Genomic DNA, 19,091 nt, shown 5'->3' on the forward strand with positions numbered 1-19,091 from the left:
TTAGTGGCTCTGAAGTGGTGGCAACAATTCAGGAAGCTAACTGTAACACAGCAACTGTGGGTTAAAAATCCTATTGATGAGTGCCACTATTGCTCAGTCCACAGGAATCCACATTGTTTCAAGCATGAAACTCATTTGTGTGGCATCCAAAAACATTGTGTATTGTCTTTTAAAACCTATACTCTATTCTGAATTAAATTTCCACTTTGCTAGTAACCTTTTATAATCTCAGAGGTCAAAACTGAGAGCTTCTGTAAATTAAGAGCTTACACAGGGTCAGTGCTGAGTTGAAGTTAATTTAACCTGTAATTGACCTATGCAGAATTGGTTTCAGTAGTGCTTGTGTGATTCAAGTTGCAATACCATGTGTTCTGATCTTTAAAACTGCAGTATTAAAGACCTACCATGCTGTGTTGTGAGGATGATATTTACTTCAAAGCACTTGGGATACTAAATACTCTGGGATACTTAGTTCCAATTTAATGGAACTTAGTCATAGGTAAAGTGTGGTTTGGATTGCAGCCTAAAAGTCACAGAAGAGAGCAAAAACAAGCCACATACGACTAAGAACACCATCCAGATATTGCATTGTAATCATTTTTTAAAAATAAATGTTGAATAAGACATGAGATTTCTTCAAATGGGGAGAAAATGTGGTCATTAGTACTCTACGGTTTTAGAAGAATGTCCTAGAATTGTCCTACTCTTCAGAGTTCCAAGTAAAGCTCTTTCCATGTTGTTTCTGTTATAATAATTATTGTCATCATTATCATAATAGCAACATTGTGTCCTTTATGGAGAATTTGCTTGAATTTCACCTTATTACAAGCAGAGAATACTTTTCAGTAGAAGCAGAAATTTGGGGCAGGCTACTAAAAAACGTGGCTATAACCCCTGTCGTTTTAAGTCAATGTTTATTTGTATTTTTTGTGCAAGACCAACATTAATGCACTTCCTCCTAAAAGAATTACAACATGAAAACCAATGAATTAAAGGGATTAGCTTAAGTCTGAATCATAGCCGTTATAGTTGTCATCTAGGTGCCTCTAAGTCCCTGTATCTATAAAAGTGATAACTCATAACAGTTTTGTCTGAGCCTGTGTTCCTTCATTGGATTCCGGATTTGAAGCATATAAGGGAGTAAGATAACTTATCATAAAATGTCTGACAGTGCACACATCAGAAGGGTTTATTGGATAAAAATGCAATCTTTGTACAACTGCTGAAGATATTTTATAACTTTGTTTTTCTTTTGTAGATCACCTACAAGGCTGTCAGCTCCTTTGACCCAGAAATAGATTTATCCAACCAAAGTGGACGTGTTTTAAAGCATGGGAATGAAACACACTACTTATTTTTTGGGTTGTATCCTGGGACTACTTACTCGTTCACTATCAGAGCCAGTACAGCCAAAGGCTTTGGGCTTCCTGTTACAAGTCAGTTCACCACAAAGATCTCAGGTATTAGTTAAAGCCAAACAACATTTCTGATTTGAACTAGATAACCATTACATTAATTTACATATAATTTTGCAGCAGTTATATAGTATGGGCGCAGTGTAAAATACCTGTCTTTTCTGAACAATTTAAATGTTGTGTTTATAATTTCTTGAAGGTTCATAAAAACCTCTGTTAAAAAAATGGCATTTAAACATTTTCTGTTAAAAAGCCTATATATATATACAGTGGTGCCTCGCAAGACGAAATTAATTCGTTCCGCAAGTTTTTTCTTCTTGCGAGTTTTTCGTCTTGCGAAGCACGGTTTCCCATAGGAATGCATTGAAAATCAATTAATGCGTTCCTAGGGAAACCGCCTTCAGACCAGGTCCGGGGACAGTCTGTCCCCCGACCTCTTCTGAAGGCTGGGGGGGGGGGGACAAGGGCTTCTGAAGGCTGGGGGGGCTGGGGGGGAACAAGGGCTTCGCTGCCGACCCCCAGCATTTTAAAATCTCACCGGGACACGGGGAGATTTTAAAATGCTGGGGGTCAGCAGCGAACGCTTCGCTGATCCCGGGACGGCAGGCAGATCTGCACCGCCATCCAGAGCGGGGCGGGACTTAGCCCCGCTCGGGATGGCGGCACACATCTACCTGCAGTCCCGGGATGGCAGACAGCTCTGCGCCGGCATCCAGAGCGGGGCGGGACTTAGCGCCCCGCTCGGGATGGCGGCACAGATCTGCCTGCAGTCCCGGGACGGCAGACAGCTCTGCGCTGGCATCCAGAGCGGGGAGGGACTTAGCGCCCCGCTCGGGATGGTGGCGCAGATCTGCCTGCAGTCCCGGGACTGCAGGCAGCTTTGCGCGGCCATCTGTAGCGGGGTGGGCTTCGCCCCCGGCTCCCGATGGCCGCGCAGAGCTGCGCTGATCCCGGGATGGCAGACAGCTCTGCGCCGCCATCCCGAGCGGGGCGGGACTTCTCTGCTGTCCCGGGGAGATTTTAAAATGCTGGGGGTCGGCAGCGAACGCTTCGCTCCCGCCCGCCAGCATTTTAAGATCGCCCGGGGCAGCGGAGAAGTCTCCGCTGTCCCGGGAAGGCAGGCGGGGGGGAGCAAAGACTTTTGCCCCCCGCCGGCCTTCAGAAGAGGTCCAGGACCTCTTCTGAAGGCCGGCTGTGGGCGAAAGTCTTTGCTCCCAACCGCCAGCAATTTAAAACAGGTCCCCGGAGATTTCCCTATGGGCTTTCGTCTTGCGAAGCAAGCCCATAGGGAAATTCGTCTTGCGAAGCGCCTCCGAAACAGAAAACCCTTTCGTCTTGCGGGTTTTCCGTCTTGCGAGGCATTCGTCTTGCGGGGTACCACTGTGTGTATATATATATATATATATATATATGCAGGTTTTGGTGTCCTCGGGTGTCTTCCCGTGTAAAAGCTGGGGTGTCTAGGCGACGTTTCGACGAGGTCTCACTCGTCATCTTCAGGCTGGTGCTTTCGGCTTCTTGTTACTGGAACAGAGCAGGATCTCAGTGTTTGAGTTCCTATAAATACTGTTGAGGGGGTGTGGTGTTCTCTGGGCAGAGAGGAAGTTCCCAGGCATGTGTGCCTTTTCTTCTTTTGTTCTTTAATTACTTGAGGGATATCTTGAGTGATTTCTTGAGTGATATCCTGAGTACCACTTAGGTGGGTCATTAGGTGTGGATTAGTTGCTAAGGTCTTTGTGTCTTGACCTCTTGAACTTTGTGAAGAGTTTTTCTGAGAAGATGGCTGTACTGCACTTAGATGTGCTCTGGCTTGGCTTCGTGTATAGGGGCGAGCTGTGGTTTTGTGGCCTGTGCCAGCCAGATCTGTGTAGGGATTGCAGGGGGGTGCAGCATCCGGAGGTGCCACCATGGTTTGGCTACTGGATGGTGTCTGTAATTTATCTGTGGAGAGGGTCTGGGTTTGGGTCTGGTGTGGTTGATTGGTGATGGCGTTCTGTGTGCCTCTGGATCTGGTGTCAGTTTTTGTGTGGAGGGCTAATTTCCAGATTAGCCCTCCACACAAAAACTGACACCAGATCCAGAGGCACACAGAACGCCATCACCAATCAACCACACCAGACCCAAACCCAGACCCTCTCCACAGATAAATTACAGACACCATCCAGTAGCCAAACCATGGTGGCACCTCCGGATGCTGCACCCCCCTGCAATCCCTACACAGATCTGGCTGGCACAGGCCACAAAACCACAGCTCGCCCCTATACACGAAGCCAAGCCAGAGCACATCTAAGTGCAGTACAGCCATCTTCTCAGAAAAACTCTTCACAAAGTTCAAGAGGTCAAGACACAAAGACCTTAGCAACTAATCCACACCTAATGACCCACCTAAGTGGTACTCAGGATATCACTCAAGAAATCACTCAAGATATCCCTCAAGTAATTAAAGAACAAAAGAAGAAAAGGCACACATGCCTGGGAACTTCCTCTCTGCCCAGAGAACACCACACCCCCTCAACAGTATTTATAGGAACTCAAACACTGAGATCCTGCTCTGTTCCAGTAACAAGAAGCCGAAAGCACCAGCCTGAAGATGACGAGTGAGACCTCGTCGAAACGTCGCCTAGACACCCCAGCTTTTACACGGGAAGACACCCGAGGACACCAAAACCTGCATTCCTGTACCCGTGAAAATCTACGAAAGCAAATATATATATATATATATATATCTATATATATATATATCCCTCAATCCGCAAACCTATTTGGGGATATATTGCTTTTATGCACCTTAATAAGGTTAAACTTGGGACATTTGTAAAGCAACCCTGCAATGTAATCCATTGCTTTTCACCCAATTGCAAGTTGGCCTGAGAGTAGTATGCACCACTGTTTGGTGTAGTTCACTCTTCTACCCCTGTTGCTGAAAGGGCTAGTAGCTGCAAGTCAGAGAGGGGTCAGTTCATATTCCCATCTTTCATATCTTTCAGATTTACCGAACAATAGTCACGTCTTCTTTGTCTTTCTTCTTAGACCTCCTTACAGGCCAAACCAAACACTCATTAGCATCTAGAAGTCTCATGCTCTACTGATTAGTAAGTTCAAATGTGGTTGCTTTTACATGATGGCCCAGTGTAGTGCAGCAGATATACTAGTTCAAGGTTTCCCAAACATGGGTCTCCAGCTAGCTGACCGCTGGTCCTCCTGCTAGCTAGGGATGATGGGAGTTGTAGTCCAAGAGCAGTTGGAGACCCAAGTTTGGGAGACCCTGCACTAGTTGGTTATGGCATGTCAGATCCAGGTTCAAATTGCAACTTAGCCACAAGCTAACTGGGTGATCTTGGTTACTTATGTCTTCATTCATTATCTAGTTATGGTGATACAGTAAGGATGATAAAAATCTGGTGGGAAAGGCTGTTAATAAGACAATGGTAATAACTGAATACCATATTTAGTTTATTTTGTTGCGTAGCAGACCAACGCAGTAATCCATGATATAAAACTTGCTGCAGTTCACGAGACTAATATTACACACGAACCTACGCCTTGAGTGTTCAGTCAGCAGAAAAATGCCCTAATAAAGGTACAGTATGTACCAGTTTATAGCTTAACTTATTATTGATGGGCTACCCTATTAACTAAAAGCATAGCAATTATTTTATAATAGTTTGTGCACACAAGGACTGCTCTAAAATAGTATCTGCCCTTGAGAAGGTTTTTTTAAACAAGATTTTAAAGATCATAGAAAAGCTACACATGAAAGAAGTCTGCTTCCTCTGTTCTTGTTTTTCTAGCACCGTCTATGCCACCTTATGAACTGGAAACACCTTTAAATCAGACAGACAGTACTGTAACTGTTACACTGAAACCTGCACAGAGCAGAGGCGCTCCAGTCAGGTATGATGGTATTGGGGAATCTTTACAAAATTAAAATTAAATCTATTAATTTATTGACAGTGTTTTCTGGTGACTTTTTTTTCTAAGTCATCAATCTGTGTTTAAATCCATATTTGTGTTATCTCTAATTCAATTAAATAAGGAACAAGAAAGAAAGTCCTTTGATATGGAGTGTTTAGGAATTGTGTAGAGGATTTCAAAGCTTAGTCTTTGAAAATAAGGAACAAAGCTGCAATGTTGTTGTGTGGGTGGCTTCTTCTATAAGGTAATTGCTTACTGCAGTGTTATGAGTTCAAGGGTACATCATTATTTTTATCCTCTACTACTATGTTTTCAATAAGAACTCCTGTGGGCTTAATCGTCATTATTTTAGGTAATCAGCTGAGACAATTTAGGAGATTTAAAAACTAAAATCTGTCATCATCAAGACAGAAAGGGAACATATATATACTTGTAACAAAACAAAACAAAAATCTTGCTAGTCCAGAATTTACAGCTACTTCGCTTGGGAACTAATGTAGCATGGTGACTAAGAGGCTGAGCTATGAATCAGTATACTCTTGTTCTCACCTTTGTGACAAATTCACTATGGTCTTGGGCAAGCCAGCCTCTCGTCAAAATGGGGATAATAATATCAACTTGTATTATAGGCTTTGTGTAAGGGTTACAGCAAAATAAATACATCAAGCATTTTGCAAAGTCAAAATAATGATTAAGTTTCTCTATAACAGTGTCTATATACGAGTAGAACAGACTTCCATTTGCACAACAAGTGTTCCTCTCGTCCTTCCACTCACACACTCCCAGTGTGCCCTCAATCCAAAGGGGAGGTTGTAGTGAGCAGAAATTTATTTATTTATTTACTTACTTACTATTATTATTATTATTATTATTATTATTATTATTATTATTACTAGTAGTAGTAGTAGTAGTAATTAAGCAGTTTCCAACTTGCTTTTCATTATCAAGTAGAAGATCCATGTAAATACTTACAGAAAAGGAAATAAAATAGTTGTCATTTGCGAGAGCCAATACATGTGCCAATTATGTGTACTCAAGCTCTATATATGCCCATTTGTCTTTTTGACGTCAAGTAAAATTACCAGATGGTATTCAGGATGCCACACAGCTAAAGTTCACATTGCCATAGTAAGGAGAAGGAAACATCAATCCAAAATCACTGCCCAGCTGCATTGTGTTTCTTCTTTGCTAATTAGCAATTTATGTTTGGAGCTGTGGGCTAACTTGCTTCAGCTGACCTCCTTCCCACGTTCAGGGTGTTGAAAATGAAATAAGAAGCTGTGGGTTCAGTTGCAGGTGAAGAGTCATGGAGACTAACTAGTTCTGAGAAACATTTTGTTCCCAATTAGGTGCTATGTAAGTATGTGATTTTAATTCTCATACTCACATGGACTTGTGAAATATGGTGTTTATTTGCATATGGTTTGTCCTGCATTTATTTTCCTTGACAAAATGCAGCTGCAGAGGTCCAGATTCATTTAACTGGTCCTGCACAACAGGGCTTTCCCCTTTGTCCTCTCCCCGCTTGCCCTTGCCCAAATTTGGTGAGAGATGTTGGAACAGGCATAGGCAAACTCGGCCCTCCAGATGTTTTGGGACTACAACTCACATCATCCCTAGCTAACAGAACATCTGGTGGGCCGAGTTTGCCTATGGCTGGGTTGGAGGAACCCCAGAAAAGTGCCTAGGGGGAGGAGAGTGGAGGTGGTTCCATCAGGCAAGCAAAACAGCTTGTGCTGATGGAGCAGTCTCCTTAGCGCTATGTTAAATATTTCCCAGGGCTGCAAATTAAAGCGGAAGGCCTGCACAGGTTCTCCTCGAAATGATTTTTTTTTCTATAAAGAAATAGCTGCCCAGCTTTTTTGTGACACGCGGTTACATGGAAATTAGGTGAAAGACTGGCACATAGGCAAGACCAATGGATACAAGTTACGAGAAAGGAGATTCTGACTAAACATTAGGAATAACTTTCTCACAGTAAGAACTGTTTGATGGTGGAATGGACTCCCTCAGGAGGTTGTGGACTCTCCTTCATTGGAGGTTTTTAACCAGAGGCAATCTGTCATGGATGCTTTAGTTGAGATTCCTACATTGCAGGGGGTTGGACTGGATGACTATCAGGGTCCCTTCCAACTCTACAATTTTATGATTCCAAGACATGATTTCTTATCCTCAGGATCAAAAGTAAAAACATTTTTTGTTATACTGTATATTGTTGTGAAATGTTTGCAACACACTTCATTCTCAGCACAAGTCTCATTGAAATGAACAGAAAGGAGACAAGAACACCATATTTGTGTTTGTTCAAAGTAAGAGAAGTACCCAATAGATGTTTTCCTTAATCTGTATTCATCGTAGGGTAGAAAAATGTAGCTGTACTTTATTTATGCACTTCACTAAGTGCAATGGCTGTCTATTGATTCTGCTGTAACCACCCAGCATGGTTAATGCAGATTCTTGGAACTGCGCTAAACTTTTCAGTGTAAATGATTGTTGTCGTTTTATTGATCAACACATCAGCTCTGTCACATAAAAATCTTTAATTCTTCTGATGGATAGAGGGAGAAAGGGAGAGAGAGAGTAAGCACAAATTCTAGCACATTACTGCCAAGGATTGCTTGTTTTACAGCTTTGCCACCTTTCCTCTTTACACTTGGGGCAAATATAGAATAAGAATCTGGCTTTCTATTTTAACCTTGTTTGGATCCAGTCCATTACAATTAGACTTGCAACTTATTCAAGAAATTATTGCTAGGAAGCATGACTTGTTTAAATGAAGTCAAATTTATATAAATCTTATGGAATCATTTGTTATCAGTTAATGAAAAGTGAACATAAATCCAGAAAACCAAACTGTCCATTAGATTTTGGAAGCATAGCTTCATTGATTATTGCAATATTTATTAACAGAGATACAATATAGCCAAATAGCATGAGGTTATGAGACTGTAAAATCTATAATTTTGGGTAATTAGTTTTAGAAAGTGAATGAAATTCAACTCCTTTAATTTGATAATGCATTCATACATATTACTAAATTACAGTTCGGCTTTTGTTTTTAGAATAATTTCAAAATATAGGCTTTCCTCCCTTTTTGAAACTTCTAAACTTATCTGGAGCCTTTGTTCTCCTTTTCAGAAGTATATATTTTATCTTAAATTATTACTGCCAATTCATTGTTACGGTCATTGACAATACTTACCCAACTCATACAGAATGCAAATGCATCTTAAAACAAAGGTTGAAGGGTTTCTTTGGAAATAATTATTCCAGAAAGGAAAGTTTTTTTAGTAGTATAATTCTAGAACCATAATATTTGACCTGTACTCTGTTGTTGGATACTGGTACTTGAATTTCGGTCAGATATCTAGTTTTTAGGTAGCCCTTCAGATCAACAATTCCATAAAACTGTAGCATAATTTAATTTTTTTAGAGCAACCAAGAACCAGGTTGTGCTCTGCACTTGCAGTGCCTCCTCTTGTTGCTGCACTCGCAGCACTGAAGTGACCTTTCTAGGGCACAAGTCTGGGCAGTGTGTATGGAGCTCCTGGGCTGCCCAGAGGACAAGCCCCCCCCCCAATCTCAGCCTCACTGATGTGGTCCAAGGGAAAATGGAACAATGCATTTGGCACTAGCTGGGCTGCAGGAGTTGCTGGAAGGAGGCATACAAGATGCCATTCAACCTTCATTGGAACTCCACTCCAGATTTGTGTGGGGTTTACTCCTTACCTTTTCTTTTCCTTAAGAAAGTGCCTCCTGTATTGTTCCATAAATCTGGGTTCAAGGGTTTGTGTCTGTTTCTAGTTTACCTCCCTTTCTCCCTGCCTTCACCAGATTCATCACAGCAACTGAGCATTACAGGGTGCCTGTTGTTTTGTAAGATATCCTTACATTGGCAGTGCACATGACTCATATGATCTGCACCCACTGCAGCTTTACTCAGCTGTAACTAATACACAGTGGACTTGTACAGTCGGCTCTCTTCTGTAGACTTTAATATGAAGCTTAACTGAACAGCAGGATATCCTCCTCAGATTGATATGGCAGTTCTGTAGGCATTTGCATGATTTTGGAAACTGTGTCACGTCCGTATCAAATTATCCTGTTCCATAGCCTTCTTGATTTAAGAGACAAAAGTTGTAGTTTAGTGTTCCTATCTCTTTCCATGCCAGGATTGCACTTTTAGACAGTGCAGGCATATCTGTCAACTTCAGTGCTATTGCTCAATACTGAGTAATTGCCAGTTTGTGCAGGCTCACTGCTCAGGCGTGAGGGGAAAGACTTACTGAGTGATAACTGTCACACGTAGATGTAAATAATAGTAGTGAGATCTAGATTATAGCAGGCACTGTGTACTGAAGGAGGTGGGCAACTTCCAGTTTCTAACACATATCTACTACTTCCCCTGATAAACAGTTTCAGGCAGTGCCTATCCAAGTGGTAAAACTGTTCCTGGGTAGTAATACTGTAGGCTGTATATTACTGAATGCCCCTTGCCCAAATCACCAAATCCATATACATAGAAAGTGAGGGAAGGCATGTAGGACCTTTCTTCCTGACATCATATTTATTATATACAATGAGTCTTTTAATAGTGAGGAGCATTTAGCTGTGAGATTCCCACCAACTACAGTGAGAAGCGGCGCAGTCCTGTTAGACAGTGATACTATGTGTTGAGCTGTTTGAATAGTAATAATAATTATTATTAACATAACATGGTGAGCCTCTGGATGTTCATCAGCATTTCATTCCAAAGTGGAAGCACTGGGCTGGATTCAAGTACATAGTTCGACTAGTATGAGTTCTGCTAGCATAATGGGGCTTCCCTCACTCTTTTCCCCACGTGCCCCTCTCATAAGCTCTGGGAGGTTGGGAAAACCATCAGAACAGCATGTTGGGTAGGAGAAGAGTGATGCTTCCATCTAGCCAGCAGAAATGCTTGTGCAGACAGAACAATTGTAATAGCACAGTGTTGAATCCCACACATTGATAGTGTGTTCTAAAGCAGGGGTAGCCAACATGGTGCCTTCCAGATGTTTTGAACTAAAATTCCTATCAGCCCCAGCCAGCATGACCAATGGTCAAGGATGGTGGGAACTGTAGTCCACAACATCTGGAGAGTAGCAAGCGGGCTATGCCTATATCTTTAAACATTAACTTGGAATATTCTTATATGAGACTGAAGTAAACATAACAATATATGTTTTTTAAAAATGTGTAGAGTTTTCTTAATACTTTTGTAGTTATGGTCACAGAATAGCACTAAAATTATCCATATACTTTTGAATTAAACCCATGACCTGTTTATGCCTATGCATGGTAATAATTGTTACCTTATTTGGAAATAATGTTATATTTTTTAAAAAATCATAGCACCACAAGGCCGGAGTTCTGGCAAAATATATATATATATAATACATTTGCATGTTTGTCATTATTTTTGACAGACATTATTTAGGGTTCTGTAAAGTTATCGCCTTGCAAGGTAAACTACAGGGTCATCTGCTATTATTGTCAGCAAACTGTTTCTGAATTATAGCTTTACAACGTATACAATAACCCAAACCATGGTTCAGCAAGTATGTGATATAGAAGTGATGGAGCTTTATTGATGCCCATAATTTTCCCGCTTTTATGGCAAACAAGAATTCTTATTTATGGCCAAACAGTCATTTCCAGTTACACTGAAGGAACAGTGCAGTAATTGCCTCTATTGTAAAATATTGTAATTCATTTTTGTTATGTAATAGAACTTGTCCTTGAATTTCAAAGTAACTGGAATTAACTTTTTTTTAGGGGGGGATGCAGATTAAGTATGATATGTGTATCACAATGACTTGTTGGGAAAGTTACATGACTATTCCTGTGCACATTTTCTCACACTATTCATGGAAAACAACATGAAAAGTTTTTGGTAGCTTGCTCTCAAATCCTATAGCAAGAGACTTATTAAAATAAGTGGCAATTAGAATACAGTGGTACCTCTGGTTACGCACTTAATTCATTACGGAGGTTCCCTCTTAACCTGAAACTGTTCTTAACCTGAGGTACCACTTTAGCTAATGGGGCCTCCTGCTGCTGCCGCGCCGCTGGCATGCAATTTCTGTTCTCATCCTGAGGTAAAGTTCTTAACCTGAGGTAGTACTTCTGGGTTAGCAGAGTTTGTAACCCAAAGTGTTTGTAACCTGCAGCGTTTGTAACCCGAGGTACCACTGTATCCGAATTGGTACTAGGAGGAAAACGTCCCCAAACAGACTTTAGAGCAGGGATGGGGAACTGTTGACCAATGGCTGGATGCATCTCCTGGTCTCCTTTCCTCAGCTCACCTCAACAAAAAAGCCAACTCATGAGGTAGTAACACAAATAATTTGTTCAAACAGAAGCTTCCCTCCTGGACCCATATTGCCTCCCAGGGGGCAATTTTCATGCAGGCAGCTGCAGAGGTCAACGTTGATCATAAAGCACTTAAGGTTAGACGAAGATTCCCACTTGTTTGAGCAGGAATGTTTTTCTAAGCAGCATTTATTTGTTTCTGTAAGTCAGCAAAGCTTAGCGTAAGACCAGTTTTCCTTCCCTAACGATACTGTCTTGGCTTCAAAAGGATTGGCAATTGGATAAAAATATGATAACCCCCCCGCCCCCGCCCCCCGCCAGTGGGTGCCATCATCTATTGTTCATTTGTGGCACATTTGTCCATTTGTGCTATGGACATGCTAGATTAAAGAACAAAAATCTGGCAAATATCCTTTTTGTGATTAGCTTAGAATTTTAATAAGATTTATCACCACAAATGCATATGCCTTTTACTCCTGCGCATAAAAATGCATAACCTAGGTATGATTCCTTACCCACCTGCCCTCCCAACCCTTTGCTTACTTGCATGAAGAAGTTCACAGGGTTATTTGCTCATCTGAATATAATTTGATTCAGTAAATGAGCATGTACAATGATTGTACTGGTGATTCTGTAGGTAGATTTTGCGAATCTAAACCTTGAAAATTTCACTGATATCAAGCTTCACTACTCATGCACAGGAAACATGAAGGAATTGTGTTTCAGAGCACAGCTATACATTGTATAACACTGATATCCATGAAACGAATACACCCATAAAAGTGGAGATGAATCTTATATCAGTGGTATAGAATGTCAGAAAGTCCTAAGCTGAATCTCTGGCATGAGTGGGGGCTTAGAAAGAATGATTATTCATTCTGAGTTAGACAACTGGATGGAGCAGTGCTATGATTCAGCACGTGGAAGCTTCCAATGTATTGTATTCAGTTTAGTGTCCCAGCACTGGCAGAAAGCTCTTTGATCCTGTGGAAGAGGTAAAGGTAAAGGATCCCTGACAGTTTAAGTCCAGTCACAAATGACTCTGGGGTTGCGGTGCTCATCTCGCTTTACTGGCCAAGGGAGCCGGCGTTTGTCCGCAGACAGTTTTTCTGGGTCATGTGGCCAGCATGACTAAGCTGCTTCTGGCGAAACCAGAGCAGCGCACAGAAACGCTGTTTACCTTCCCACCACAGTGGTACCTATTTATCTACTTGCACTTTGATGTGCTTTCAAACTGCTAGGTTGGCAGGAGGTGGAACTGAGCAACGGGAGCTCACCCCTTTTTCGGAGATTCGAACTGCCGACCTTCCGATCGGCAAGCCCTAGGCTCAGTGGTTTAGACCACAGCGCCACCCGCGTCCTGCCTGTGGAAGAGGGACCGAGGTAATTTTGAATTATAATAATTTGCCTTACACTGAATCAAGCCATTGGGTTTATCTAGCTCAGTAGTGCTTGCACTGACCAGCAGCAGCTCTCCATGGCCTTAGACAGGGAGTCTCTCCCAGTTCTGCCTGCAGAGGCCACTGGAACCTTCTGCTTACTCTGCACCACTGTGCTACATGGGTTGGTAGACTCTTCAGAACAAGGTGAGGGGGAATTGCTGAAAGTCACCTTGATCCATGTTGCACTGACCGAAGCCTCTGCTACATCAAAAAGCCTTAATGGAGGGACACAAATTGGATACAACCTTTTGTCCTCAAGATTAGATTTTCTTAGGCTCACTATACATGTCATTGAATCACTGAAAAAAGACAGAACAGTGTTTTCCCACATAGAACACTAGGAAAGTCTTCAATTTAATGACATTTACCATGAAAAAAGACATGGCATTCTAAAGACTAATTTAATGAGTTTCTGCTTGCAGAAGCTTACTTCTTAAGGCTGCCTCAAGACTCTTTTTTTTTTATGTCAGCAGCCTCAAACAAGTAATCCTCTGGAATATTTGCCATTTAAACCATCCTCTCTGTAATGCCCTTCACTTCATCTGGAAAAGAAATCACTGATATTTCCATTGAGGTTTGTAATTGTAAAATATTGCTAAGCGAAAGCTAATCTTCTCAACAAGATTATGTATGAGGAAATATTTCAGTCATTTCCTATGCTGTAAGTGGCAAATCTGTAGCAGAAAACATCTGTAAAGCAAAGATCTTAGAAACAGAAGGAAGTATAGATTCTCATGGCTAACTAAGCATCTCCATACAATATTATCTGTTACTTCAGCCAGTGATGAGATATCAGCTGTTTCTCTTGGATTGCATCCTCTTAAGATTTGGTATAGTCCACAGTTCATCCCAGAAAAGGTTTTACAGTTAGGACTCTACTTCTGGGTTTTGTTGCTGGGGAGTAGCTTCCTTGCTGTAAAGAAACTTTCCAGTCCTGCAATGTCATTTGCAATTTCTGGAACAGCCAGCTGTTTTGGACTAAAACTCACATCACTCACAACCAACATGGCTAACAGTCAGGAATAGGGATGCAGAACAAATTTGATTAAGTTCACATTTAAAGCCTACAAATTCATACCTTCCGATTCAATAAGCAAACTGAAACAGTTCTTCAGACAAGAAATGTGTACAAAATTGCATGTTACAGTAAAGTGTGCATAAACATGCATATATTTGTGAAAGGAACACACAAACAAATGTGCATTATAATAGAACTGTTTTGCTATACTGGATGCAGAAATGTATACATTAGGACAAAATTGTACTAAAATGCAGATTTTTTGGTGAGAACTTTTTAAAAACAAAAATGAACCACAAACTGATGTGGAAATGTGGCAATATTAACTTAAGATTGGAAATATGAGAAACCGAAGAAAATCAAAATTGATAGATTGACCCTATTCAGGGACAATGGGAGCTGTAGACCAAAGCAATTGAATGGCACCAGACTGGGGAAGGGTGGTCTAGACAGATATCATACTAGAAATAATGGGTTGTGTCCAACAAAGTTGTCTCATTTGGACAACAAAAGAATGTTACCCTCTTCTCTCCCATTCACCAGTGAGGGGAGAGGGAAGTCATTGCGCAAACTGGTCAGCTTGGTTGAATACCACTCACTGCCCCCAGAAACCTAGATACCTGAAACAATAAAGTACTACAAGGATTCCCAGAGTCTGGTCCACCAGCGGTCCACTAGCTTCATTCAGGTGGCCCACAGATTGTCCTTGACTATGGAATTCAGATTGTAACAATATAAGAAATAAAAGAAGTTATAAAAATACATTTAAAAGTCATCTGCAACAGGCAGAAAAATCATTCATGGTCCACCAAGACCCCACAATATCCAAGTGGCCGGGGGGGGGGGGGGAATGGGTTAGGGAATTTGGTTAAAAGAGTTGCTCTGCCCATACACCTACACTACCATTTCAGAGAGTCATCCGTGCCTGTGGATGTACTTGCCAAGCAGGATGCCAGCTTGCCATTTCAAGGTCTGAATTCCTCCCATCAAACCCATTGAATGTATTTGGGAAAGACATATAGATGCAGAAATGCAAAACCAGATTTTATGTCACTTGTGAAAATTATTCTGTCTCAGCATCGCCACTATATTGTTGGGTTATTTCTTCATTTTTTCTTTTTCTTTTTTTCATTTCTTTTTTTTGGTTAGAAGAGTGTTGTTTCTCCTGAGTTCAGGGTTACCCCACAAACAAATGGTCTTGGCAACCAGAACATTTGAGATTTCAACAATAAGCATAGTTCTTTGTTCTGTTTCTATTTATACCTTAAGCAATTTTCTGTGTTCTTTTAAAAGGGAGTATTAACCCAAGACATAAAGTAGATTTAAAATCTTTGAAATTATCGTTGCATTGTTGCAAGTGTCAAAAATGTAAATTTGTGCAAAATATGTTTTATTTATATGTTCCAAATAAATTGCTGGTGTGTTATAACTTTTTACTAAAACCTGCATCATTATTTGAAAGAACTCTTAAGCTTCAAGAATTCAAATTTCCTGGAACTAAAACAACAACAACAACAATCTTTTTCAACATAGTTACACATTACAGATTGCAGCCATGGACAAGATAATAGCTCTTTAACTTTAACAGAGAGTGTATGAGACAACTGTTTTGTTTGAAATCAGTGGTTTGTTCAGAGCAAAATAGCTTGCAAGCCACAGTAATTCCATCGAAGTTCATTAAGTTTTGATTCAGACAGATATGACATTGAGCAAGACTTTTCAAATGTTGGGAAACAGCTACACATCTTTATTCAGTGTGTGAAATTGAACATGTGACCTTTTCAAATAACCGCTGTAATAGCTGTGCCTGCTTGCTGTGTAACATTCAAGTTAGGAACTTGCACTTCTGTCTTACAGGAGATGCATGCGCACCTTTAAAATGAAAATATAGGGTGAAGCAAGCATACATTGTAGAAATCCTATGTAATTTGTAAGCTTGTATCTGACCTTTGTTTCAGCAAGACACCCAGCCTATTTACTTGGCTAAGGGGCAAAAGTACATATGACTATGATTTCTTGGCCTTGTTTCACCAATACTGTACTCAACATCCTAAAGCAAGTGAACTGAACTTCTCAGAAAGTACTAAACCATATACAACCAAGTATTGTGACTAGGATCTGCAGTTTTGATTAAAAAGATAGGATCCCCTTGATTCCACACTACATCTTCTGCTAGGAGAGCAGAGATAACCTTGTCATTTGGGGCTCAGCTATTGCCTTTTGCTCTGGATCCTCTTAAGCTTCATCAGTGGCGTAGCGTGGGGGGTGCAGGGGGGGCCGGCCGCACCGGGCGCAACATCTGGGGTTAGGGCAAATCCACGGATTAGGGGGCGCAAATCCACGGGTTAGGGGGCGCAAATTACTTGCCTTGCCCCGGGTGCTGACAACCTACGCTACGCCACTGAGCTTCATAATTCAACGTTAGAACCAATATTTTTATGTTACGTTTATTCAGTTGACTACGCTTCTGCACTGTCTGTTTGTTCTGATCAAAAATCAGTTAATAATCTTAGCTTTTTGGTTTATTAATTTGGTGTGTGCTGATCTGCAGAGATTGGTTTTTGACAATTCTTTATTTCACCCCATGTTAATGCTGTTCACAGGAATTCTATGTACACAAAAGCTTTTGATTTAGCAGAAGCTCCTGTGTATTTTTGCGACTTCCTATCCAAAACACTGTGCATTTCACATGCTATTCCACCCTAAACCTCTGGAGTAAATTATCAAGGGGTTGTCAGGGAAGGCAACAAACGTGGAAAAAGTATTTGTGTTAAGGCCTTTCTTCATTTTGAAGGGTACCTTGTGTTCTTAGCCAGGCTGTGAAAGCATGTGCTAACCGTATGGGGAGTTGAGTGAGCATAGATTGCAAGTTGGCAATAAGAGTCTTGCTGTTCAGTAGCAGAAGTAAGTGTTGACTCTTCAAGTTTCTAACATACAAATTTCAGTTTGACTTATCTAATGAGCTTCTGGGGTACTCACTATAGCAGGGGTGGCTAACCCTTTTCCTGCTCAGGGGCCACATTTAGGTTGGCCAACCATTCCAAGACCATATGCCAGTGTGCCTGTGCAACTGGTTGTGACCAAACTGGTTGTGCACATTCATGCATGCCCACTGGTACACAAAGATACACACCACAAGTATAGCACACAAAAACCCACATTGACAGACACACATGAATGCACTTAGCTTACGCTTACATTTATTTATTTCTAAATTAATTCTTACTCACACTTCATTGTTACAAAGAAAATACAACACAGAAGTAGATAATTCACAATGCCAACAACCAATAAAACAGTAAGACATAGTAAACTTTGGCATAATAAGTTTTCCTTCCAGCCCAGTGATGTCATGGGGAGGAAGTTATGGACTGCCAAACCACTTGAGATAGCCATAGATTTGCCCCTGTACACATGAATCTCACTATGGACATGATGTGCAAGTTTGTACTTCTCGGGTTGCATTGGAAGCACTGACAGTGCAACGATAACTTCAGATACCATATAATGTAGAATGAAGGGGAAATTGAACGTGAAAGTATTTCAGAACTGCTGGTCAACAGTTTCTGAGGTCAATAATTTTTGTGAATGACTGAAGAACCCAGTCATTGCTAGTTTCACATCTCCTAAACAAAACATATCTGATATTTGGGAAAGTGCATTGTCAGTACATGGTACATGCTTATGCTGTGGTTTTAATAATTGCACTGAATGAAAAATGGAGTTCACATATAGTGTATTAAATGTGGGTTCATTTTAATCATGGGCCAGGAACCTCTGATCTGTGGGACTAATTAGGCTCACAAGACTGTTTGGGCCAAGCCATGCCCACCAACCCCACACCTGACATCAGAAAAATAAGTAACTCTCTACTGAAAGGGGTTTGCAGACACTGGCAATCACCTGAGTGTTGATTCTTGCAGACCATCATGGGCAAAGGAAAATACACATCATGTGTAGCCATACCCACATGTCAGAGTTGACCTACAGGGGTCAATTTCCTACTTTGATTTAAATCAAGGCAATTTGAATTATGATTTAAAGCAGCAAGAAGAAAAGGCTGATTTGAACAACTGGTTTTAATAAAGGTTTATACCTTGGTTACCACATATTTTTTCCAGATACTTCCTAAACAGTGTTGTCTGACCACTAAGCATGTTGATCTGCAATTAAATAAAATACTGTTTTACAGTTTATTTCTGCAGCCAGGTCTTGCAGCTCCTTGTTGCACTGTATTCATTTTGCACATTTCGATTTTTCGCCTATAGGGATTTTAAAAAATATTCTCTTATAGGCACATCTTTCAGCCAACACCTATCTGAGGTTAAATACAGAAACATGGGGACTCTGCAGTGGACAATTTTGTCCTTTCTCCTTCTTTCTTGCTTTGCAGTTTTCCTCTGCCTTCACCCAGCACCACTCTCACAAAAACAAAGTAGCAAACAGAAATTAAATGCCCATGCCTGACAGGCAGAAATAAGAACTAATAGTTATTGGGCAGATTAGAGCAGATTATTTTATCAGGTGACAATGAAATGCCTGTGTTTGGTAGCTATACTTATTCATATTGGAGAAATGATCAGATTGGTTCTTCATTTATATGAAAAATCTGCTTTTAACTCAAACTATCTAGTAGAGGCACTGATTCAGTTTAGAGGCTTAACTGTAGGGCTGACATACTAATACCCATGTTGTTTAGTATTAACATAGTTATTATTCAAGAGAAACTTAATTAAATCCCTGTGTTTTTAATTTATTGATTTTTATCCATGCTGAATATATTTATTTTGGTTAAAAGGTGGGGTGTGCAGAAAAGAACTTTGAATTCCGTGGCTGATGTAAAGATTAATAGCAGGTGGCCTTTTAGGAAACTTTCAGATTCATTCTAATGTTCCAGTTGTTACGTCCATAATGAACAGATTTTTTTCACACTGCCCTTTGTGCGCAATACGGGGCTGTAATTGAGTT

General features: G+C 40.8%; 1 protein-coding gene across 15 annotated transcripts in view; it reads left to right on the forward strand.

Annotated features, from left to right (window-relative positions):
* The window catches only part of PTPRM (protein tyrosine phosphatase receptor type M), a 409,846-nt gene that overhangs the window by 222,372 nt on the left and 168,383 nt on the right, over positions 1-19,091 (forward strand). For all 15 annotated transcript variants that reach the window (XM_028737325.2, XM_028737333.2, XM_077933147.1 and 12 more), the window contains exons 10-11: positions 1,259-1,460; positions 5,207-5,309. In XM_028737325.2, coding sequence (XP_028593158.1) covers positions 1,259-1,460; positions 5,207-5,309 — 305 coding nt within the window. The remainder of the gene's footprint in view (positions 1-1,258; positions 1,461-5,206; positions 5,310-19,091) is intronic.

The sequence above is a fragment of the Podarcis muralis genome, chromosome 8, assembly GCF_964188315.1.
Source record: "Podarcis muralis chromosome 8, rPodMur119.hap1.1, whole genome shotgun sequence".
In the NCBI taxonomy this organism is placed as follows: Eukaryota; Metazoa; Chordata; class Lepidosauria; order Squamata; family Lacertidae; genus Podarcis; species Podarcis muralis.